The sequence below is a fragment of the Gopherus evgoodei genome, chromosome 8 (assembly GCF_007399415.2).
Source record: "Gopherus evgoodei ecotype Sinaloan lineage chromosome 8, rGopEvg1_v1.p, whole genome shotgun sequence".
NCBI classification, from domain to species: Eukaryota; Metazoa; Chordata; order Testudines; family Testudinidae; genus Gopherus; species Gopherus evgoodei.
Genome location: NC_044329.1, coordinates 70,482,303 through 70,502,297, shown reverse-complemented (window position 1 = coordinate 70,502,297; position 19,995 = coordinate 70,482,303). Strand labels below are relative to the sequence as shown.

General features: G+C 44.7%; 1 protein-coding gene across 1 annotated transcript in view; it reads right to left on the bottom strand.

The window, feature by feature from the left end:
• The window catches only part of SLC25A24 (solute carrier family 25 member 24), a 47,624-nt gene extending 27,901 nt beyond the window's left edge, over nucleotides 1–19,723 (bottom strand). The window contains exon 1 of the mRNA XM_030572363.1: nucleotides 19,365–19,723. Coding sequence (XP_030428223.1) covers nucleotides 19,365–19,547 — 183 coding nt within the window. The 5' untranslated portion in view covers nucleotides 19,548–19,723. The remainder of the gene's footprint in view (nucleotides 1–19,364) is intronic.
• Between the last annotated feature and the right edge of the window lie 272 nt (nucleotides 19,724–19,995).

Genomic DNA, 19,995 nt, shown 5'->3' with positions numbered 1-19,995 from the left:
CCTGAAGTGCAGCACTCATTGCACAGCACTCCAGACAGGAAGGCTGAGTATGATAACAGGACATATGCAAATCTGTGACTGTACTGATCCCCACCCTACCCCCTTACCCTGTTTCCCAAGAAGTTGTGTTTCTTTTCAATAAATGGATTTTTTGGCTTTGAAAACATTCTTTATTATTGCATAAAGTTACCTTAGCCCAGGAAAGCAAGAGGCACTGCAAGTCAGCGTAGCAAACACAGATTCCTACTAACATTGGAAGCACTGTACTTCACTCTCGTGCAGGGCACCAAATATTACTGGTGGCTTTCAGCCTCAAATTTCTCCCTCAAGGCATCCGTAATCCTTGCAGCCCCAAGCTGGGCCCCTCTAATAGCCCTGCTCTCTGGCTACTCAAATTCAGCTTCCAGGTGTTGAACCCCCGAGTTCCATGCCTGAGTGAATCTTTCACTCTTCTCTTCACAAATGTTTTGGAGGGTACAACATGCGGATATAACTGCGGGGATGTTGTCATCAGCCAGGTCCAGCTTCCCATACAGAGAGCGCCAGTGGCCCTTTAAATGGCCAAAAGCACACTCCATAGTCATTCTTCACCGGCTCAGCCTGTTGTTGAACCTGTTGCTGCTGTCAAGGTTCTCTGTGCAGGGTTTCATGAGCTATGGCATTAAAGGGTAAGCGGGGTCTCCAAGGATCACAGTGGGCATTTTGACTTCCCCAATGGTGATCTTCTGGTCTGGGAAAAAAGTCCCGGCTTGCAGCTTCCTGAACAGGCCAGTGTTCCGAAAGATGCATGCGTCATGCACCTTTCCGGACCAGCCTGCGTTAATGTCAATGAAACACCCCCAGTGATCCACAAGTGCCTGGAGAACCATAGAGAAATACCCCTTCCGACTAACATACTCGGAGGCTAGGTGGGCTGGTACCAGAATTGGAATATGAATCCCATCTATCGCCCCTCCGCAGTTAGGGAAACCCATTTGTGCAAAGCCAGCCACAATGTCATGCACGTTATCCAGAGTCACGGTTCTTCTGAGCAGGATGCAATTAATGGCCCTGCAAACTTGCATCAACATGATTCCAACGGTTGACTTTTCCACTCCAAACAGGTTAGCAACCGATCGGTAGCTGTCTGGAGTTGCAAGCTTACAGACTGCCATAGCCACCCTCTTCTCCACCGTAAGAGCAGCTCTCAATATCATGTCCTTGTGCCACAGGGTGCAGACAAGCTCCTCACACAGTCCCATGAAAGTGGCTTTTCTCATCCAAAAGTCCTGCAGCCATTGCTCATCATCCCAGACTTGCATAACAATGTGATCCCACCACTGCTTGTTTCCTGAACCCAAAAGCAGTGTTCAACAGTGGTGAGCATGTCTGTGAATGCCACAAGCAATCTCGTGTCGTATGCGTTACTCAAGTCGATATCATTGGAGTCCTCACTATCTGTTTGGATCTTAAGAAGTAATTCGACTGCCAAACGTGACGTGCTGGCAAGACTCATCAGCATACTCCTCAGCAGCTCAGGCTCCATTCCCCCAGATCGAAAGGGAAGACAGTGCACACAGTACATAAAACGCTGAAAGATGGTACCAAATGTGGATGGAAACACAGGGAATGTTGGGATGCGAACCGAAGAATCACAGGTATTGGGACAGGACCCAGAACGCCCCGCACCTCCTCCCCCTTCCCACAAGCCACAGCGCCAGAACAGGAAGAGTGCTCTGTGCACAGCTCCCAATGCTGCTGCAAGTGCCGCAAATGTGGCCATGCCAGTGCACTTGCAGCTATCAGTGTGGACAGACTGCAGCACTTTCCCTACTGCGCTCTCTGAAGGCTGGTTTAACTCAAAGCATTTGCAAGTGTAGCCATGCCCTGAAATAAAAAACACATTCCAAGAATGAGCAGACCAGCAAGAATCAGCCAAAGAATCTACTGAGCTTAAAGAAAACTAAAAATTTATCACATGCTGGCCGTACAGGCCAGGAGGAGATCTCTAAAATATCTTGGTATGTTAAATGTCTCTCTCTTCTTCCCCCAACCCTTCCACTAAAGTAACCTATGCCCATATCTGAAGTTTTCAACATTTTTGATCTTCTGAACAAAATTCATGTGACTAGACCAGTTCCCAACCTTTTCGTGACCAGTAGCACATTCATGTTTTCAGAAGTGTGGCAGGCGCCAGCAGTTTTTCAAAGCTTATTTTGTATTTGTACATTAAATAATATGAAAAACATCATATTTTATATAACATAATATATGAATCCAGAGAGAAGAGAGAAGCCATGAGGACAGAGAACACCGGCGCCTGCAGCCCCGGGGTTCTCTGTCCCTGGCAGGCACAGGGCCGCGGCTTCTCTCTGGCTTAAGCCACAGCCCTGCACCTGTCAGGGACTGAGAACACCGGCACCCACAGCCTGCAGCCCTGGAGTTCTCTGTCCCCAGCAGGCGCGGGGCCGCATCCTGTCTCCCCTTCTGGCCAGTAGGTGGGCCTCGGGCCTGCTGGGAACAGAGAACACCATGCTTGCAGTCTGAGTTCTCTGTCCCCAGCAGGCGCGGGGCCACGGCTTCTCTCCCCTGCTGGGCACTAGACGGGCACACATAAATGCCCCAGCGGGCGCCACGTTGGGGACCACTGGATTAGAAAATTGTGAATAAATATTTAGAGGGGGAAGGTCACATGGCATTCAGTTATGAAATAAATAAAAAGTGACTTCCATGCCTTCCTCTAGCATGGCAAACTGTGCACAGTTCAAAAACAACTATATATTATATTTTGCACTATATCAACTATTCTTAATGGACTGCAGGGTACAACTTGTTTCAGTATTACTGCTCTTAACACACTGTAGATTATGGCTATGACTTAATTCCTTTTAGCAACAACAGGTTGATGAGGGACACCCAAGCCAAGCTCACTCAAACATCCTTATCACTGTGGTTGATCCTTCCAGATTTTGTCATTAATAACATCACTCAGAAGTTCATCAATAGATTTCTTGTCACTGACTTTCTTAGTTAGGAGATAAAAGTCTGTTTTCTAGATTAGTCCTTTATAGAAAGAGGTTGTTACACTGAAGTTCTGATCAGAAATGTGACATCTACAAGTGGTATGCAGTGTTGTTGTAGCCATGTTGGTCCCATGATATTAGAGAGACAAGGTGGGTGAGGTACTATTTTTTATTAGATCAACAAGCTTTCAAGCTTAGCCTGAAGAAGCGCTCTGTGTAAACTGAAAAGCTTGTCTCTCTCACCAACAGAAGTTTATCCAATAAAAGATATTACACCTCACCCACCTTGTCTGTCTAGAAGTAGCACTGTCTAAACCAATAAACGTGTTAATATTCCCAGTGCTTCACTGACTAAAATTGTTACTACTCCATACTTCTGTGTGCACACACCCCCCAACACACACACACAAACACACCCCATGGGAAAATGTGCAAGATTATGTTCTGGCTTACAGCTGAAACAGAATGCTAACTAACTAAGTTCCAATTACAGAATCTCTATTACTAGAGAACAACAAGAGAGACTGAGAGAATAGAGATTCGTGGTTGAGTATGTAGGGCTTGCAATTAGAAAACATAAATTTTACTTATAAACTCAACACATTTTATATGGATGTCACTAGAAAGTAATAAATGGGGACACTGCCTAATTTTGTCTTTACAAACACTTCCACAGTCCGAGCCTCTCCAAACCATTTTGACATGGTGGAGGGAGGGGTGGGGCGGAAGGAAAAGGTGTGTTTCAAAAGAAGGATCATCCATTTTGCTCACCCTAGAATTCTGGAAGTTCCTAGGATGAAAATCTTCTTTCAATCTATACAACCTACAATTTATTTTTGAGATAAAGTTTTGGATTGAAGCCAACACTTCTGAGTTTCCTGCTGGTGGACATCTTACAGCACATATTTCATTTGTGACACTAACTGTTTGAAAATCTGGTGTCAGTGATAATCAACTAATTTGCTTCTAGTTATTATTATCTGTTAATTCATTTTCCACGTAATTTGCTAACTCACGTGTCATATGAGAAGAGCAATCACTCATGAGTACAAGAACAATAAATGAATTATTTTCATGATGCCAGAATATAGTGGTGTGTGTTATTTATACACATATACACTATATCATTTTCATAAATAATAACAAAAGGACATTTTTAAAGACATTTATTTAGATGAATTATGGAAAAGTGTGCCAACCAGACAGCTGCATGACTGATCATTATTTACTCATGAAAAAGACCATAAGCTTAAAAAAAAAAACACACTGAAACAAAACAAAAAAACCTAGTTTTTTGATAGGCTGACACACATAATAGGTCAATTTATCCTCAGATACTGGGGCAAAATTTTCACTGACCCATTTGATACGCTCTCTAGGCTAAGCTAATTGGCATGTAGCAGGTCAATATATACATCCAGTTAGCAGTTTTCATTCTGGCAAACCAACGTCAGATAAAGAGAATCCCTATTATCTTCCATGGAAACTGACTGGATAGTGTCCTAAATAAAAATTTAATTGCAATGACTTTTCAGAATTCAAAGCATGTGTTTGAAAATAAATAGGTCATGAATGCAGTTAATTTACACATTTTTAAGGTACGTTTTTAATTTTTTTTAAATGTGAATTTTGTTGTTATTTTTTAAATGTGTCAGACTTTGAAAACAGACAGGGTACACAGTGCTCTATTACCCCCAACCTAGCACTGGGAACAGACCTAGATATTTGACTGTGAAGCTATACCACAGAAAACAAAATAACTTGATTATGAAAGAAACTGAAAAACAACCAGAATTTATATTCCAAAACTAAAAGCTTCTTCCTTCCCCTCTCTGCCCTAAATTTAAAAACAAAAAGAAGAGAGCAGCAATGCTTGGAAGATCAGAAATTCATTATAGGTTGCAGCCCACGTATTTTGTGAGCATAGATAATGCAATGATGCCTGCTTGAGTCTGCAGAGAACCTGAGACAGTAACTCTGAGATATGAATTGTCCCTTCACCTCAACAAGGGCCCCATTGACTCTGCTATTCTGTAGTTGTAGAATTTGGCATTTTTCTAAGCCACCACAGGTTTTAACACTTTTGCCACCAAATTTCTTCTTTGTTGCAGGTGCAGACTGGTACCAGACACTGTTTTCTATCTTCCTGTCCTTCTGGAACCTACCTGCTGCTTCCTCTTACTCTCCAGCTTTCCCCATAAGGGGTAATTAGATGAATTACAGTGCAGGCTCCTCCCTGTTAGTCCCCAGAACCAGACAACAGAGGCTTAGGGACAGGGAGGCAAATGATGAGGCTGGTAACCTGAGCTGCCAGGAGAGTTAGCCTGCTATTTCCTGGTATAGACTTGCTGTTTGCTCACCACACCCTTGGTTAGGTCCAACAGCAAGGGAAAAAAAACGTTTGTATGTTTCCCCAAGGCATGCCATTTCAACTCTGTCTGAAACTTTGAACCCAAGCAATAAAGTTATTACACGAGACATAGCAACAAGGCATATATACAAAGAACTGATAACTACTAGTTGAGCGCACCAGCAGATTCAATGATGCACAAACCTTAAAATTGCCTTCCGTTTGTCTATTTCTATTTTAACATTAAGGCCTTCCACTTTTTGACTGAATATCCAGATCCAACATGGTATACCATTCAAGCTGTGGTTTCTAACAAATGAACAGTTTGTCATTGCTCTTCTGCTTCTGGTGCCTTTTGTACAAAGAGCTAACTGTTTCACCTTTTCTCAACCTAGCACACTAAAGTTTGGCTACACTGGAGAGTTGCAGTGCTGGTGGTGGGTTTACAGCGCTGCAACTTAATAACTGTCCACACCTGCAAGGCACATCCAGCACTGCAACTCCCTGGCTGCAGCGCTGGCTGTACACCTGGTCTGCTTGGGGTGTAACAATTGCAGCACTGGTGATGCAGCGCTGCTTATCAAGTGTGGCCACCAAAAGCGCTGTTATTGGCCTCCAGGGTATTAGGAGATATCCCAGAATTCCTGTTCACAACAACCTGGAAGAATGGCTGAACTCCAAGTTCCTCGAGCTCCCCCAAGCTACTTATCTAAGGCCATGGCTACACTTACAGTTCTGCAGCGCTGGTAGTTACAGCTGTGTTCGTACAGCTGTGTAGGGCCAGCGCTGCAGTGTGGCCACACTGACAGCTACCAGCGCTGCAGTGTGGCCACATTTGCAGCATTTGCAGCGCTGTTGGGAGTGGTGCATTGTGGGCAGCTATCCCAGCATTCAAGTGGCTGCAACGTGCTTTTCAAAACAGGGGGGTGGGGTGGAATGTGACAGGGAGCGTGGAGGAGACAGAGAGAATGGATTTTTGGAGTTGACACTGTTCTCAGCTCCCTGCCTTGCAAGTTCTAAGGACTGGAAGACACACAGTGCTTACCTTCAATCATTTTAAAAGTTCTGACCTCTTTCCCCCACCCCTCTCTCATTCACTAAATGCAAATTATGTACTCCTAAATAGCCATCAGACCAGATAAGCATCTGCTCAACATGGACTTCCCCCTCCCCCTCTGCCGTGTGAGCGTGCTGTTTCTCTCTTCAAGCAAACAGCTGTGAACATTCCAAAGTAATTCCCCTGCCTGCCTCCGCTCGCTCAGCAAACAGGAGCTGTGTTTGTTTTTTAAATAAGCAGTTTGGCTGAACTCCGAGCTCTCCCTTTCTTCCGGTTTGTTGTGGACAGGAATTCTGGGATACCTCCTTATACCCCGGAGGTCAATAAAAGCGCTGGTGGGGTCCACACTTGCTGACCAGCGCTGGATCACCAGCACTGGAATCGCTACACCCGAGGCTCGACCGGGTGTACAGCCAGCGCTGCAACCAGGGAGTTGCAACGCTGGCCGTGCTTTGCAAGTGTGGCCACATCCTAAGTTGCAGCGCTGTAACCCTCTCACCAGCGCTGCAACTCTCTAGTGTAGCCATGGCTCCAGCGAGCGATGAGTGGAGGCAAGGGAATTGCTTTGGAATGTTCACAGCTGTTTGCTTGAGGAGAGAGGGGAGTCCGTGTTGAGCAGCTGCTTATGTGGTCTGCAGGCTATTTAGGAGTGCATAATTTGCATTTAGTGAATAAGAGAGGGGTGGGGGAAGGGGTCAAAACTTTTTAAATGATTCAAGGTAGGTGCTGTGTATCTTCCAGTCCTTAGAACTTGCAAGGCAGGGAGCTGAGAACAGTGTCAGCTCCAAAAATCCATTCTCTCTGTCTCCCTCGTGCTCCCTGTCACACTCCACCCCACCCCCCTGTTTTGAAAAGCACGTTGCAGCCACTTGAACGCTGGGATAGCTACCCACAATGCACCACTCCCAACAGCGCTGCAAATGTGGCCACACTGCAGCGCTGGTAGCTGTCAGTGTGGCCACACTGCAGCACTTTCCCTACACAGCTGTACGAAGACAGCTGTAACTCCCAGCGCTGTACAACTATAAGTGTAGCCATACCCTAAGGCAACACAAGCCCAAGCATTTGGAGGTGGAATGAAACACTAGAAGAAATTAAAAACCTGGGGTGAGGAAAAAGGCAAGGATGCTGCAGTATTTTATTTTCCCCAGTATTGTCAGCTACTCCATGATTTCTTGTTCACAAACATACAATATTCATTGCCAAACAAGGTAAACTTGCAACAATCTCTCAAATAAGCCACTAAATATTTTGCACCTGACACCTTGTTAGATTACTGAGTGGTACAATTATGACCCACTGATATTTTCAGCATAATGGTACCTACACAGTCAAAGAGGGTAAAAGTTATTTTACATTTGTATGTAGATTTTTCTTTTAAATTCCTGAAAATGTCACTATTAAAGTATTGTAGCTATGATTTTAAATAAAGTTTGTGAAAAAGTTTCCCTTTCAGAATTTATCATTGATCCAAAATAAAGAAGTGGTGGGTGATGAGACTGGTTTTGTTTTATAAAATAATTCTCAATCAAATTAGCTTGTTATTTTAACTGATTAATTAAATCTTATGAATGCTTAAAAGTCAGAAGTCACCAAGAGATTGCTGGGTGTTTCCAACTTCCAGCCTCTTCATCTAGAGGAGAAAATAAGGACAAAGAAACAGCATTCAATTGGTGCAATTAGTGACTCATGATCATTCTGTAAACTATGACTAGTAAATAGAGTGCAGTGCTGCAAATGCATTACAAAAAGCCAAAATCAAAACAGCACCACAATAATAACAGTAATTATCTGCCCAGCTGTGACCAGATGTTTTCACATTACATATTAAAACCAGGCAGGTTGTGTATACTGACCACTTGTTTCACAGGTTTTCCCCAGACTGAAAAGGGGGTATAGCTGAAGGAAAGCTTGCTTATTCAATATCCCTTCATATGGGATCATCCAGCTTTGCATCCTAGTCTGTTACCTCTGTATTAGACTGCAAGCTTCTTGGCTCAAATTCAACCCTACTTAAGTGAGTGCAACTCCACTGTCTTCAGCGGATGCCTACTCTAACACCAAAGCTAACTTTGGCCCCTTGTCCTATTTATATCTGTAAAGAACATTTATGGAACTCTGTAAATGACACTATTAAATACACTAAATACAACACTATAAATAAATCAGTATTTCCACATTGCAGTGGCTGAGGGATAGTTCCAGTATAGATCCTTTTAAACCCAAATGAACCTGAGGCCAGGCTTACTTACCCAGACTTTGTTATTTTGGATTATTTCCCCTCCTTCACAAGAGTATTGCTGTCATTTAAAATATATGCAGTGGCCTCTTCCTGCTCCCAAAACTGACATCCATCCATCCAAGAAGCTTGAAGGAACCATGATATATAAATGTGTGATGCTGATCACTATATGACAACTTTGTCCCTGTTAGCACTTTACACCATCTATTGACCTGAAGTTCTCCCTTCTTACAGTACCAGGGAGCAAGAGATCTTATTTTCACTAGTCCATCACAGCAACAAAATCCACAAAATGAGCCTAGCCAATCAGATGCCAGCACATCATTTGCTACCTATGGCATGCTGAAAAGGCTACTGTAAAGCCTGGATTAACTCTCGCAACTCAGGGCAGGTCTACACGACTGCTTAAGTTGGTCTAACTTACTTTGCCAGGGGTGTGAAAATGACACGATCCTGAGAGATGCAAATTACAGTGACCTAAGTGCTGTCCACACTATGTCATCAGCGGTTCCGCCTCTCACGGAAGTGGAGTAATTATGCTAATGGGAGAGCGCTCTCCTGTCAGCATACAGTATCTTCACCAGACATGCTACAGTGGCTCAGCTGCATCGGTACAGCTGCACCGATGTAGCACTTCTAGTGTAGACCTGCCCTCAGTCTCATGGATTAGGAGTTAAAAGTTGCCAAGATCTGAAGCAGCACAGCATAAGAGATACAAGTTGTCTTTGCATGAGCTCTCCATCTGCATTCCTTGCAACTCCGGACATATTTGGCAGGGTGATCTGTCCATTAAGTAGGATAGCCTGTCACATGGGCTTGTCTACATGGAAACACTCCAATTATTTTTTTGTCCAATTATTTCTTTTTTTATGGGGGGGGGGGATAGCTCAGTGGTTTGAGCATTGGCCTGTTAAACCAGGGTTATGAGTTCAATCCTTGAGGGGGCCACTTAGGGATCTGGGGCAAAAATCAATACTTGGTCTTGCTAGTGAAGGCAAGGGACTGGACTTAATGACCTTTCAAGGTCCCTTCCAGTTCTAGGAGATAGAAATAATTGGAGATATACCTATTTCACTCAAGAAAATGAATCCAAATTAACTAAAGGTGTGAACTGAACCTAGTTTAGTTAAACTGCATTAAACCTCTGTGTGGACACTCTCATTCTGAATTAAAGTGGTTTTAAATCAGTTTAATTCACTTTGGAAGTTAATTAAATAAAACTGAATGCAGTTTAACTAATCCAGTTTTAATTCACACCTTTAGCTAATTTGGATTAATTTTTCCTGAGCGTCCCCATGTAAACAAACCTAGAATCATGGGGTCTTCAAGTCTTGGATTAAAATCAACAGTTTTCCACTGGCTTGGGCCCATTTGTGCTGACTCAATACCATTATTCAGCAAAGCAGTTAACCACATGTATAAGAGCTTTGCTGACTTGGTGTCCATATGGGGCAATTTCTGTTGCTATGGCTGGAGCAACAAGAGGAAAAGGTATAATCACTTATGACATTCTTTCATAAAATCCTGACCTTACCATCAAGCATTACTTAAACATAGAATAAAAAAACCAATGAAACCCAAATGTACATAAAGATTAATTTTCACTTTTCAGAGGCTTAAGTATGAGAAGCACACTTCATATATCTTTTTAATGAAGACTTAGGGCCTGCTGCATATGGCAGGCTTTGGTGGTCATAAAATTATTTCATTTTAATTAATCTGCATGTCCTATTAAAACTAAAATCAGATTTATTACTGAGGAAACATTTGTGATTTTTCATCACTGAAGTCTACAAGATAAGACATTGGTTATGGTAAGGTCTGGGACCTTCTATGCCCCCTACTGCAGATCTGAAGAGAAGTAATGTTACAATTTCATTACTCATTAATCAATAGTTACTAAAAAGTGTATCTAAGAACAGAGAAGGGAATGAGACAGCTGACATTCAGCACAACAGAAGACTTATCAGGCTTGGAAGGATGCAAGAATGGGAGAACTAAGAAAATAAAGATCTCAAATAGTATTGCAATTTGAATGGAACGTGGGGGGTAACTGGAGAACCGAGAGAGAAATGTGTGAGAAACTTCATGGGTAAACTCTGTACTATATGGATTCAAAATGTAGTTACTATTTGCTTTTGGAAAGCTTTCCACATTTTTGTTCACGCAGTTGCGGCAGCTACAGCCACTTCTGAAATGTTATTATCCAGGTTACATTATAATGAAGAGGCACTAATTTAGATTAATTTGGCCTAAAATGCTGCTTACTTCACCTTGTCTCATCAAGAAAAACAAATGTTACATAGTTCTGTTATTAATTTCAGTTATGTGGCTTTTAGGGGAGGGGTGGGACGTTGCTTTTTTAATAGCTGAAATAAAAGGGGGACATGCTTTCTATGCTAGAAACATCTATGACAAGTTTCAATCTGATTACACACACACACTTTAGCTTTTCGGCATTTTAAGACTCAAAATAGACAATTATCAGATTATACACAAACTTAACTATGCATAATAAATATGGTGGTATAATTATGCATTTAAACCTCCTCTCAGACAAAAGGGACAGAACTATAAAGAAAATGCAAACCTCAAAAAGTCTGGTTTAGTTGAAAGCATTCTAAAATTATTTTTTTGTTGTTCTATTTTTTATGTTATATACACTTCAATGTTCTGCAGTGTTTTCAGGTCTAGGGAACACGTATTTAGAACTAAAACTGGACTTCTGGGTCACTTGCTGGTTTATTTTCAGGGCATAAAAGAAAAATCATTTTACCTGATAAAATCTTGATATTAGTGCAAACCAATTGCTGAGAGGTAAATATCATTGGGCCTGATTCTCATTTATACCAAGGCTCCTTTATGCCAGTTTGAAAGTGTAAAGAGACCTTTGTATGGGTATAAATGTAATTTACTCCCACTTTAAGGTCCCATTACACTGTCCGAGCTATGTAAAGAGCCCTTAGGCCAGCTCAAAACTAAAAAGTGAAGCTGATCCAGCTGTATCTTTCAGGGGTGTGAAAAATCCACACCCTTGAGCAACACAGTTAAGCAGATCTAACTCCTGGCATAGACAGTGCTTAAGTTGACAGAAGAATTCTTCCACTGACATAGCTACTGCCTCTTGTGGAGGTCAATTAACTTCTCCCATCATTGTAGGGAGTGGCTACACAGAATTGCTACAGCAGGGTTAAGTGTAGACATACCCTTAGTATAAATGAGTATCAGGCCCATTATGTCAAAATATGATCTTAAATAAAAGTAATTCAACTCAGACCATAAATTGTCACTGGAACTTTGAATACTCAATCTGATTACATCTCACTAGTCTTATCTTGGGTCTAGATATGTAATAAACAGCCAAATAATCTGCTATCATTCTGAAAACTAATACCTGAAAATTCTTGTCCATCTTCAGCTTTATCACAAAGCTTAATATGCAATATGATAAGATGAACAAAAACAGAACTCTATATGTAAATTCATTTTTTATGGGATGCTAATTTAACACCTTCAGTGTATTCTGAATAGATCAGATCACCGAAGCTATACTAACTTACACCAACTGAGGATCTGGCCCCCGTTTTTCTTGCTGTCTCACTTTAAAAAGAAATCAGTATCTATTTTCCTTTTGCTTCTCTGCAAAAGGATTTTTTCCACTATTCAGAGTGACTGTGCGTTAACGATATTATTATAGTTAATGCTGTCTATGGAAAGCCATGATACTGTGGCCATATTGCATTTCCTCTTTGTTTGACTTAAAATAATGTGTCCATTTGGCTTTTGTGCAACTTTGTAATGTAATCAGTGCCTCTACTTGATTCTGGGAAGTAGTATATACTACAAACTATAATCAGTGCCATTCTGGCAGCCTTTCACATGTGCACATTTCTAATTTTTAAGAAGTCTGGATTTGGTCTGTTGCAAATTGACACGATGAAGGACAAGTAGACCATCAACTCCTCATATTTTTATTAGTGTGCTCTATGGGGTCCTTTTGTGAGATAAATTATTCTATCTTTAAGGGCTGTGCACATAAATCCTCATATAGCTACAACATTATTTCACTTGCCAGAATGTTTGGAAATGAATAAAGTTGAATGAGAAGATGGGAAAGAGGAAATACCAGCGCATACCATTTAGTCCATTATCCCAAAATGGACAGTGACCTTTATGCTTCTTTAAAAGACTCCAGATACCCTATCACTCCTTATGCAAGAGGCCAATTACATAATACTTTAATATGAAAGGGAAATTTCTTCTTGAACAATTCAAGTAGTTAACTTACACCATGAAGCATGAGATTTATCATCTTTTCATAGGCCCCAATCCTGCAAAGACTTATACGTGCACTTAATTTTAGGCACTGAATTTGCATTTGTCCACACCTAGGGCATGTCTACACTACAAAATTATGCTGACCTAAGTTATATCAGCTTACAGCCATCGCAGTAATTATATCGCTTTTGCATGTCCACACTATGCTCTTCTTGTGTCGGCGGTGCATGTCCTCATCAGGAGTGCTTGTACAGACTATACTGTCACTGCAGCGCATTGTGGGAAGGCTTCTGAAAGCCAGAAGCAGTCGCTGTAAGCTATGCAGAGTCTACGCTGACGTTGCGTTGACCTAATTACAGTAAAAGATGTTTTATCCGGCACTTCACCAACCAGAAAGCTCTATAAACTGGCATTTCTGATCTTCATTGAAGTTCCAGTTTATAGTCCGGTTGGTGTGGGGTCAGCAGGGGGTTGGGGCACAGGAGAGGGTGTGGAGCACAGGCTCTGGAAGAGAGTTTGGGTGCAGAAGGGGGCTTGGGGCAGCGGGTTGTGGTGCGGGAGGAGATACGGGGTGCCAGATCCGGGGATGGGAGGGCGCTCACCTCAGGCAGCTCCACACAAGCAGTGACCTGTCCCAGCTGCTCCTAGGCGGAGGCATGGCAGGTGGCTCTGTGTGCTACCTCCACCTGCAGGTGCCGCCTCAGCAGCTCCCACTGGCCGTGGTTCCCAGCCAATGGGAGCTGTGGAGCTAGCACTTGGGGCAGGGTAGGACAGCGCACAGAGCTGCCTGCCCCGCCTCTGCCTAGGAGCAGCCGGGACAGATCACCACTTGCAGGGAGCTGCCCGATGTAAGCGCCCTCCGGATCTGGCACCCTGCACCCCCTTCCATGCCTCAACTCGCTGCCCCAAGCCCCCTCCCGCACCCAAACTCCCTCCCTCATAGTTAAACAGCATTTTTCACTTACCAGCTTCCACCAGCCCCTCAACATGCCGGATAAAAGAGCTTTTACTGTACTACATCAACATTGACTCTTCACCTCTCATGGAGGTAGAGTTATTAAGTCAGTGTAGTGGAACAGTTATGCCAGTGGGAGCGAAATTTACACATAAACTGCCTTGCATCAGTTTGATTCCATAGCATAGACCAGGCCTTAGAGTTTGTCTACATCAGTGCAGCTGTGCCACCATATCACTTAGAGAAGATGCTATCTAAGCCAATGGGAGAGCGTCTCCCAACAGCATAGGTACTCCACCACCCTGAGAGGCAGTGGCTATGTTGATAGGAGAAGCCCTCCTGATGACATAGCACTGTCTATACTGAGGGTTATGTCGATATAACCATGTCACTCAGGGATGTGGACTCTCCAAATCCCTGAGTGACACAGTTATACCAACATACATTTGTAGGGCAGACCAAGTCTAAGACTCGCAGTGAAACAAAGCACCAGAACAGGACAATTTTACTTTGTTTAGACTCAGAAAAGGGCAGAACAAACCGAGTAGCTACCTAAGCACAGGAAAAGAGCTGGAGGTGAGGCTGCCTGTGGCACAGTTGCACCGATACAGCTATGCAGTTGTAGTGCATCTGGTGAAGACGCTCTATACTGATGGGAGAGAGCTCTTGTCTAGGCATTAAAAAAACCTCACCTCTGTAAGAGGCATAAGCTATGTTGGTGTGAAAAGGAGCATAGGATGGACGTGCAAATACAATTTAATTACTGTGGCAGCTGTATGCTAACATAACTTAGGTCGAAATAATTCTGTAGTGTAGACATGCCCAAGGTGTAGGGAGAAGCTCTCTTGCTGTGCACATGAATGCTAATGTCAGTGCAGCCTACCTTGCACAGAGGGGCAGAATGTTCACACCCCTGAATAACATACATTTTGCTGACATAGGCTGTTCTGTAGAAATAGTCTAAGTTTAAAATAACCAACATACAGGATGTTGAGTGCATTCCACATATTTTTCCCACCCATGCATGACATGACTCATGGAAGGTAGGGTTTTTCTGGTTCTGTTTTGTTTTTTTAATTTTGTAGCAGCTAAAGAAAGGGAAGACAATTTCTGTTCTCAGTCACATCACTGTAAATCCAGGTAACTCTACTGATTTCTATGGATTTATTTCCAATTTACACTGATGTAACTGAGCAGTACTTGGCAGAGAGATTATCAGTCTCTACATTTGGTTCAGCTTTTCCATATATAAAAGTTATCAAGCAAAACTGGAGAGGCTGACAATTATTAGAGGTTGCCATGATAAAACATTTTTTACTTATAACCTTAGAAAGGCATTTTGACTCCCAAAGTTTTTAGTGTGGTAGGTAGAGAAATTAAACATTCAGTTTCCCTTAAATATGAGAAAACCTAGGTCCCTAACTTGCTCCACCCACACTTCATCCCTTGCACCAGGTAAGAGGCCAACTTTACTACACGCACAAAACTGGTGCAACAGGTTTTCAATAATAAGCATACAAAGTAGGATTGAGATTTGCTGCTGGCATGCAATTAAAAACTGACAATTCTCATAGTTAAGCAAACAGATTGTACCGTCCCTCCCTTAAGTAACTGATAAAAAATAAAGAACTCAAATCCACCCATTGCAATGGTGGTTTTGAACACTGCAACTAAATCAGGCTTTCTAATTCAACGCATCCAGTACTGGTCTCACTTGCCCCTATTTTACACAGTTGTTACTCCATTCACTTTGGTGGACCTGCTCTGGATTTGCACCCTTACAGATGAAAACAAAATGAATCCCTCTGATTTGGAGGCCATATGACGTGTTTCTATCTCAAAAGTGCATTTCCTGTTTTATTTTTCTGTATGAATATTAATAAATTGCCTTGGGTAATGACAATATAGAATATGAATGAATACCAAGGACAGTCAGGAAGCTAAAAGCTCCTTTAAGTATAGTAATCTTTTATTTATTCAAGATCAACTTGAAAGTGATGAGTTTTAAGAATACATACTATATGTAACATTATCATTAGGCCACTTTGTCCTCGTTTCCCATTCCCTTTGTATGATAATTGCACGCGCACACACACGTTTATTTCCATAAGTGGAGGCCTAATCAATAATGCATGGCATTATTAAAAAACAAATTATTTATTCCATATAATAAAAATAAGAGAAATGCATGATGTTACACTATGGTTATGTTACATTGGAGTGAGCAAACTTTTTGGCCTGAGGGCCACATCTGGGTGGGGAAATTGTATGCAGGGCCATGAGAGTATGACTGGGGCAGGGAGCTGGGGTGCGGGAGGGAGTATGGTGTGCAGGAAGGGGCTCAGGGCAGGGGGCTGGGGTACAGGAGTGCAGGAGGGAGCTCAGGGCAAGGGGTTGGGGTGCAGGAGAGGTGTGGCAGGGGGTTGGGGTGCGGGGTGCAGGAGGGGTGAGGGCTCAGGCACAACACCGCTTACCTTGAAGGCTCTGGGGTGGCAGTGGGGGCTAAGGCAGGGGAAGCGGCCAGCATGTCCAGCAGTGACTCCTGGCGGTGGGGTGCGGCAGGCGGCTCCGCCACACACTGCCCTCACCTGCGGGTACCGTCCTCAAAGCTCCCATTGGCTGCAGTTCCCCATTTCCAGCCAATGGGAGTTGCGGGGGGCAGTGCCTGCAGGCAAGGGCAGTGCACGGAGCCCTCTGCCCCCCCAACCCCCACAGGCTGCAGACATGTGGTGCCAGCTGCTTCTGGGAGCGGCGCAGGGCCAGGGCAGGCAGGGAACCCTACTGAAAGTCCTGACAGGTCAGATCCAGCTCACGGGCTGTAGTTTGCCCTCCGCTGTGTTACACAGAAGTCTGAGGTATACTGTATATATGACACTGGATAGAGTTATCTATCTTGCCAAACTAATCTCAGGTTTGATAATAAATTTGGAAAGTCAATACAAATTGAAGATAACTGAAATAAATGCAAACTTTTAAGATTAGCTATCCTAATAAGGCCAAGCTCACCAGCTTTGGCTAACAAGGAGATCTAATTAAAAGTCACACACATTGGACCAAATGTTGCCTTCTCAGAATATAAAATCACCTTATCATAAGAAGATTCTTATCCACAGAATTATGTATGATAAGCCATTTCACAATATACCCCTAGCCAACCAGTGTAACTCAGCATAGCTCCATGAAACTCAGCGCAGCTAGGGTGATTTTCACCAGCTAAGAATCTGGCCCATGGTATTTCTGTAATATGGTCAGATTTTTATATTCATAAGTGAAATTATGTCACTGACAGTAAAGTACATGCAAGTGCAATGGGTCAACAAGAACATCACAATACAGTGAAGTATGAATGTTTTGGAGTTGTGTGTATGTGGAGTCATGGAATGTGTCCTATAAACATATAAACAAAAAAAAGTATTTTAACTCTCCATTGGCCAGGCCCATACTCATCATTTCTACTGGCATCTCCTCTTCAGTAGCCAGTGCTAATGTTACACCCCACTGACACAGAGACTGACGGGTGAAAGTGCTAAAACTTTTCTTATCTGTTGCCCAAGAGGAACTTACACTGCCATGACTCAGATCATGCAGGCAGAGAGATGCAAATTGTGAAGCCAGGGCCAAAATCAGCAAAATCATTCTCTTTATTATGCTAGGCCTGGAATGTGCTATCAGGTATCACGCAACAAGGGGTAGCGAGATACCAGAGATGACACACTGTGAGCAAGACCAAGCCCAACTGCCCACAGAATTACCAACTGCCAAGCTATTAATAAAATTTTGACTCAGAACGTTTAATCTATTTACAGCCTTACAGAGAGCCTATACATGATAGTTCCTACAATAAAAACTGTATACTCAGGAATTAAAAACACAGGCCTCAGTCCTGAATTAGATGCACGCAAGTGTACCATTATGGCAGCACGGAGTCCCACTGAAACGCAGATCCATTTCAAAGATTGGGGTTATAAACAGCTAATGACTCGAGCAGTCCTGGCATTTTATTTAAAAAATTGTCTGGCCTAAGATATCTAAATTAGACATATTAAAAGGAAAAAAATTGTTTCCCACCAGAACCCTGACAAAAAAGTTTTGCATATTTTAGGCCTCTCTCTCCTTTCACCTAGACTACTGTAACTCCACTGACTTAAAATGAGTTACTCCTGATTTACACTAATACATATTGGAGAAGGATCTTCTTATACAAGAAATATCTAAATGTAGCAAAATGACTTTAGAAATGTAGCTCCATTTTGGTTATATGGCCTGCTTCTTCTAATGGGTTCGGCCTTATACCCCACCGCAGGGCAGAAGGGATCTGAAATGGGCAACAGAGCAAACAAATAAAAAAAAAAAAACAGCTGGGGAAGTAATCGTAATATTCAGGGCAAGACAAAGAGCTTTGCAGCAGCTGTCTTTAAAAGCAGGGGGAAGGGGGCAGGGCTGATTTTAGGCCAATTCACCCGATTCCCCGGAATCGGGCTCCGCACCTAAGAGGGCCCCGCACCTTGGGTGCCTTTTTAATTTTTTTTACTCACCCCGGCGGCGGTCAGCTCCACCAGGGTTTTCGGCGGCCCCACTCCCCTGGCCAGAGTGCCGGCCAAAACGCGGCAAGCCCTGCAGCTCTGCTCTCCCGGCCGGAGCTCCAGTTGGAACGTGGCAGCCCCACGACCCCAGCCAGAGCGCGACAGCCCCACAGCCCCGCAACCCCGTCCGGAGCATGGCAGCCCCGCTGCCCCGCTTTCCCGGCCAAAGACCTGGCTGGACCGTGGCAGCCCCATGGCCCCGCAGCCCCGGCCAAAGATCTGGCTGGACCGTGGCAGCCCCATGGCCCCGCAGCCCTGGCCGGAACGCGGCAAAACCCGCGGCCCCACGACCCCCGCCAGCAATCCAAAGTGCTGCCGAAGACTGGGAGCACCGCCCGGTGAGTACAAGCCCTCTCCCCCCCCAGGAATTGGGCCCTGCACTTGCTAAAGCCAGCCCTGGAAGCGGGGAGATGCCTTGGTACCTGGGTGCAGGGCATCGGAATTCAAACTACTGACCAGAACGGTCAGGATGGGCATTGTGGGACACCTCCTGGAGGCCACTAACAGCATTGAAACCAAGCATGGTGTCTCCACTGACACTCCGTCCATCTAACTTTGTCGCAAAAAAAGCTCCAGGCCTCTTGTCCAGATGGTTTTATTTTGTTGCCACAGCGGCAGGAGCCTTGCAGTGTGCACACCTCCCTCCATCCACTGTTTTGCTGACAAAAGCTGCTTTTGCCAACAAAACTCTGCAGTGTAGACAGTCTCCTGGGCGAGCGGGCGGGGCCCCGTTCTGCACACCAGCCAGAGGCGAGTGATCACTGGGGACATCCCGCTCACTACTGCAGAGGCCAGTGCCTGCTCACTGCCTCGGAGCCCAGAGTTTTTCCACAGGCGTTACCTCTTCTCACACACACTCCGGCCCCGGCCCCGGCCCCGGCCCCGGCCAGCCCCTACCTCTTCTGCATCTTTGCCCAGGGGGATGCCCAGGGCTTTAAGGCCCGCATGGAGCTCGGCGATGTCCACTCTCCCGTCTTCATTGACGTCCAGCTTCTTGAAGAGGTTCTCGTACCTGGAGCTGTTGTTGGCTTCGTCGCAGGCAGCCTCGGGGAGCACCAAGCCCCGCAGGAACCGGAACATGGTGCCGCCGGGGACGGGCGGAGCGGCGGGAAGCGGGCCGGAGACGCGGGCAGGCAGTTAGCGGGAAGCGGGGAGGAGAGACCAGAGCCTGGGCAAGCCCAGCAGGAGGGGCCAGGGAACGCTGCGGGAAGGGGAAGGGGAAGGGGAAGGGCGGCTCCCCGGGCCTGCCTCGCCACGGGCTGGGCGGGGCCTTGCTCCCCTCCCCGAGCCGCGGAGCCGGTTGCTGGGCTGGGTCAGGGAAGCCGCCGCGGTGACGGGTGTGGGTGGGGGATGGGAGAGGTGCTGCGAGCGGGACTAGCCCGAGCCGGGTCAGACCCTCTGGCCTCGGGCGGCGCCGGTGGCGGAGCAGAGAGCGGCCGGGATGAGTTAAACGGGGAACAGTCGGAGAAGGCGGCTCGATACGGGAAAGCTGCGCTGGACCAGGCTGTCCTGTCCCGTCCCTGGGGGC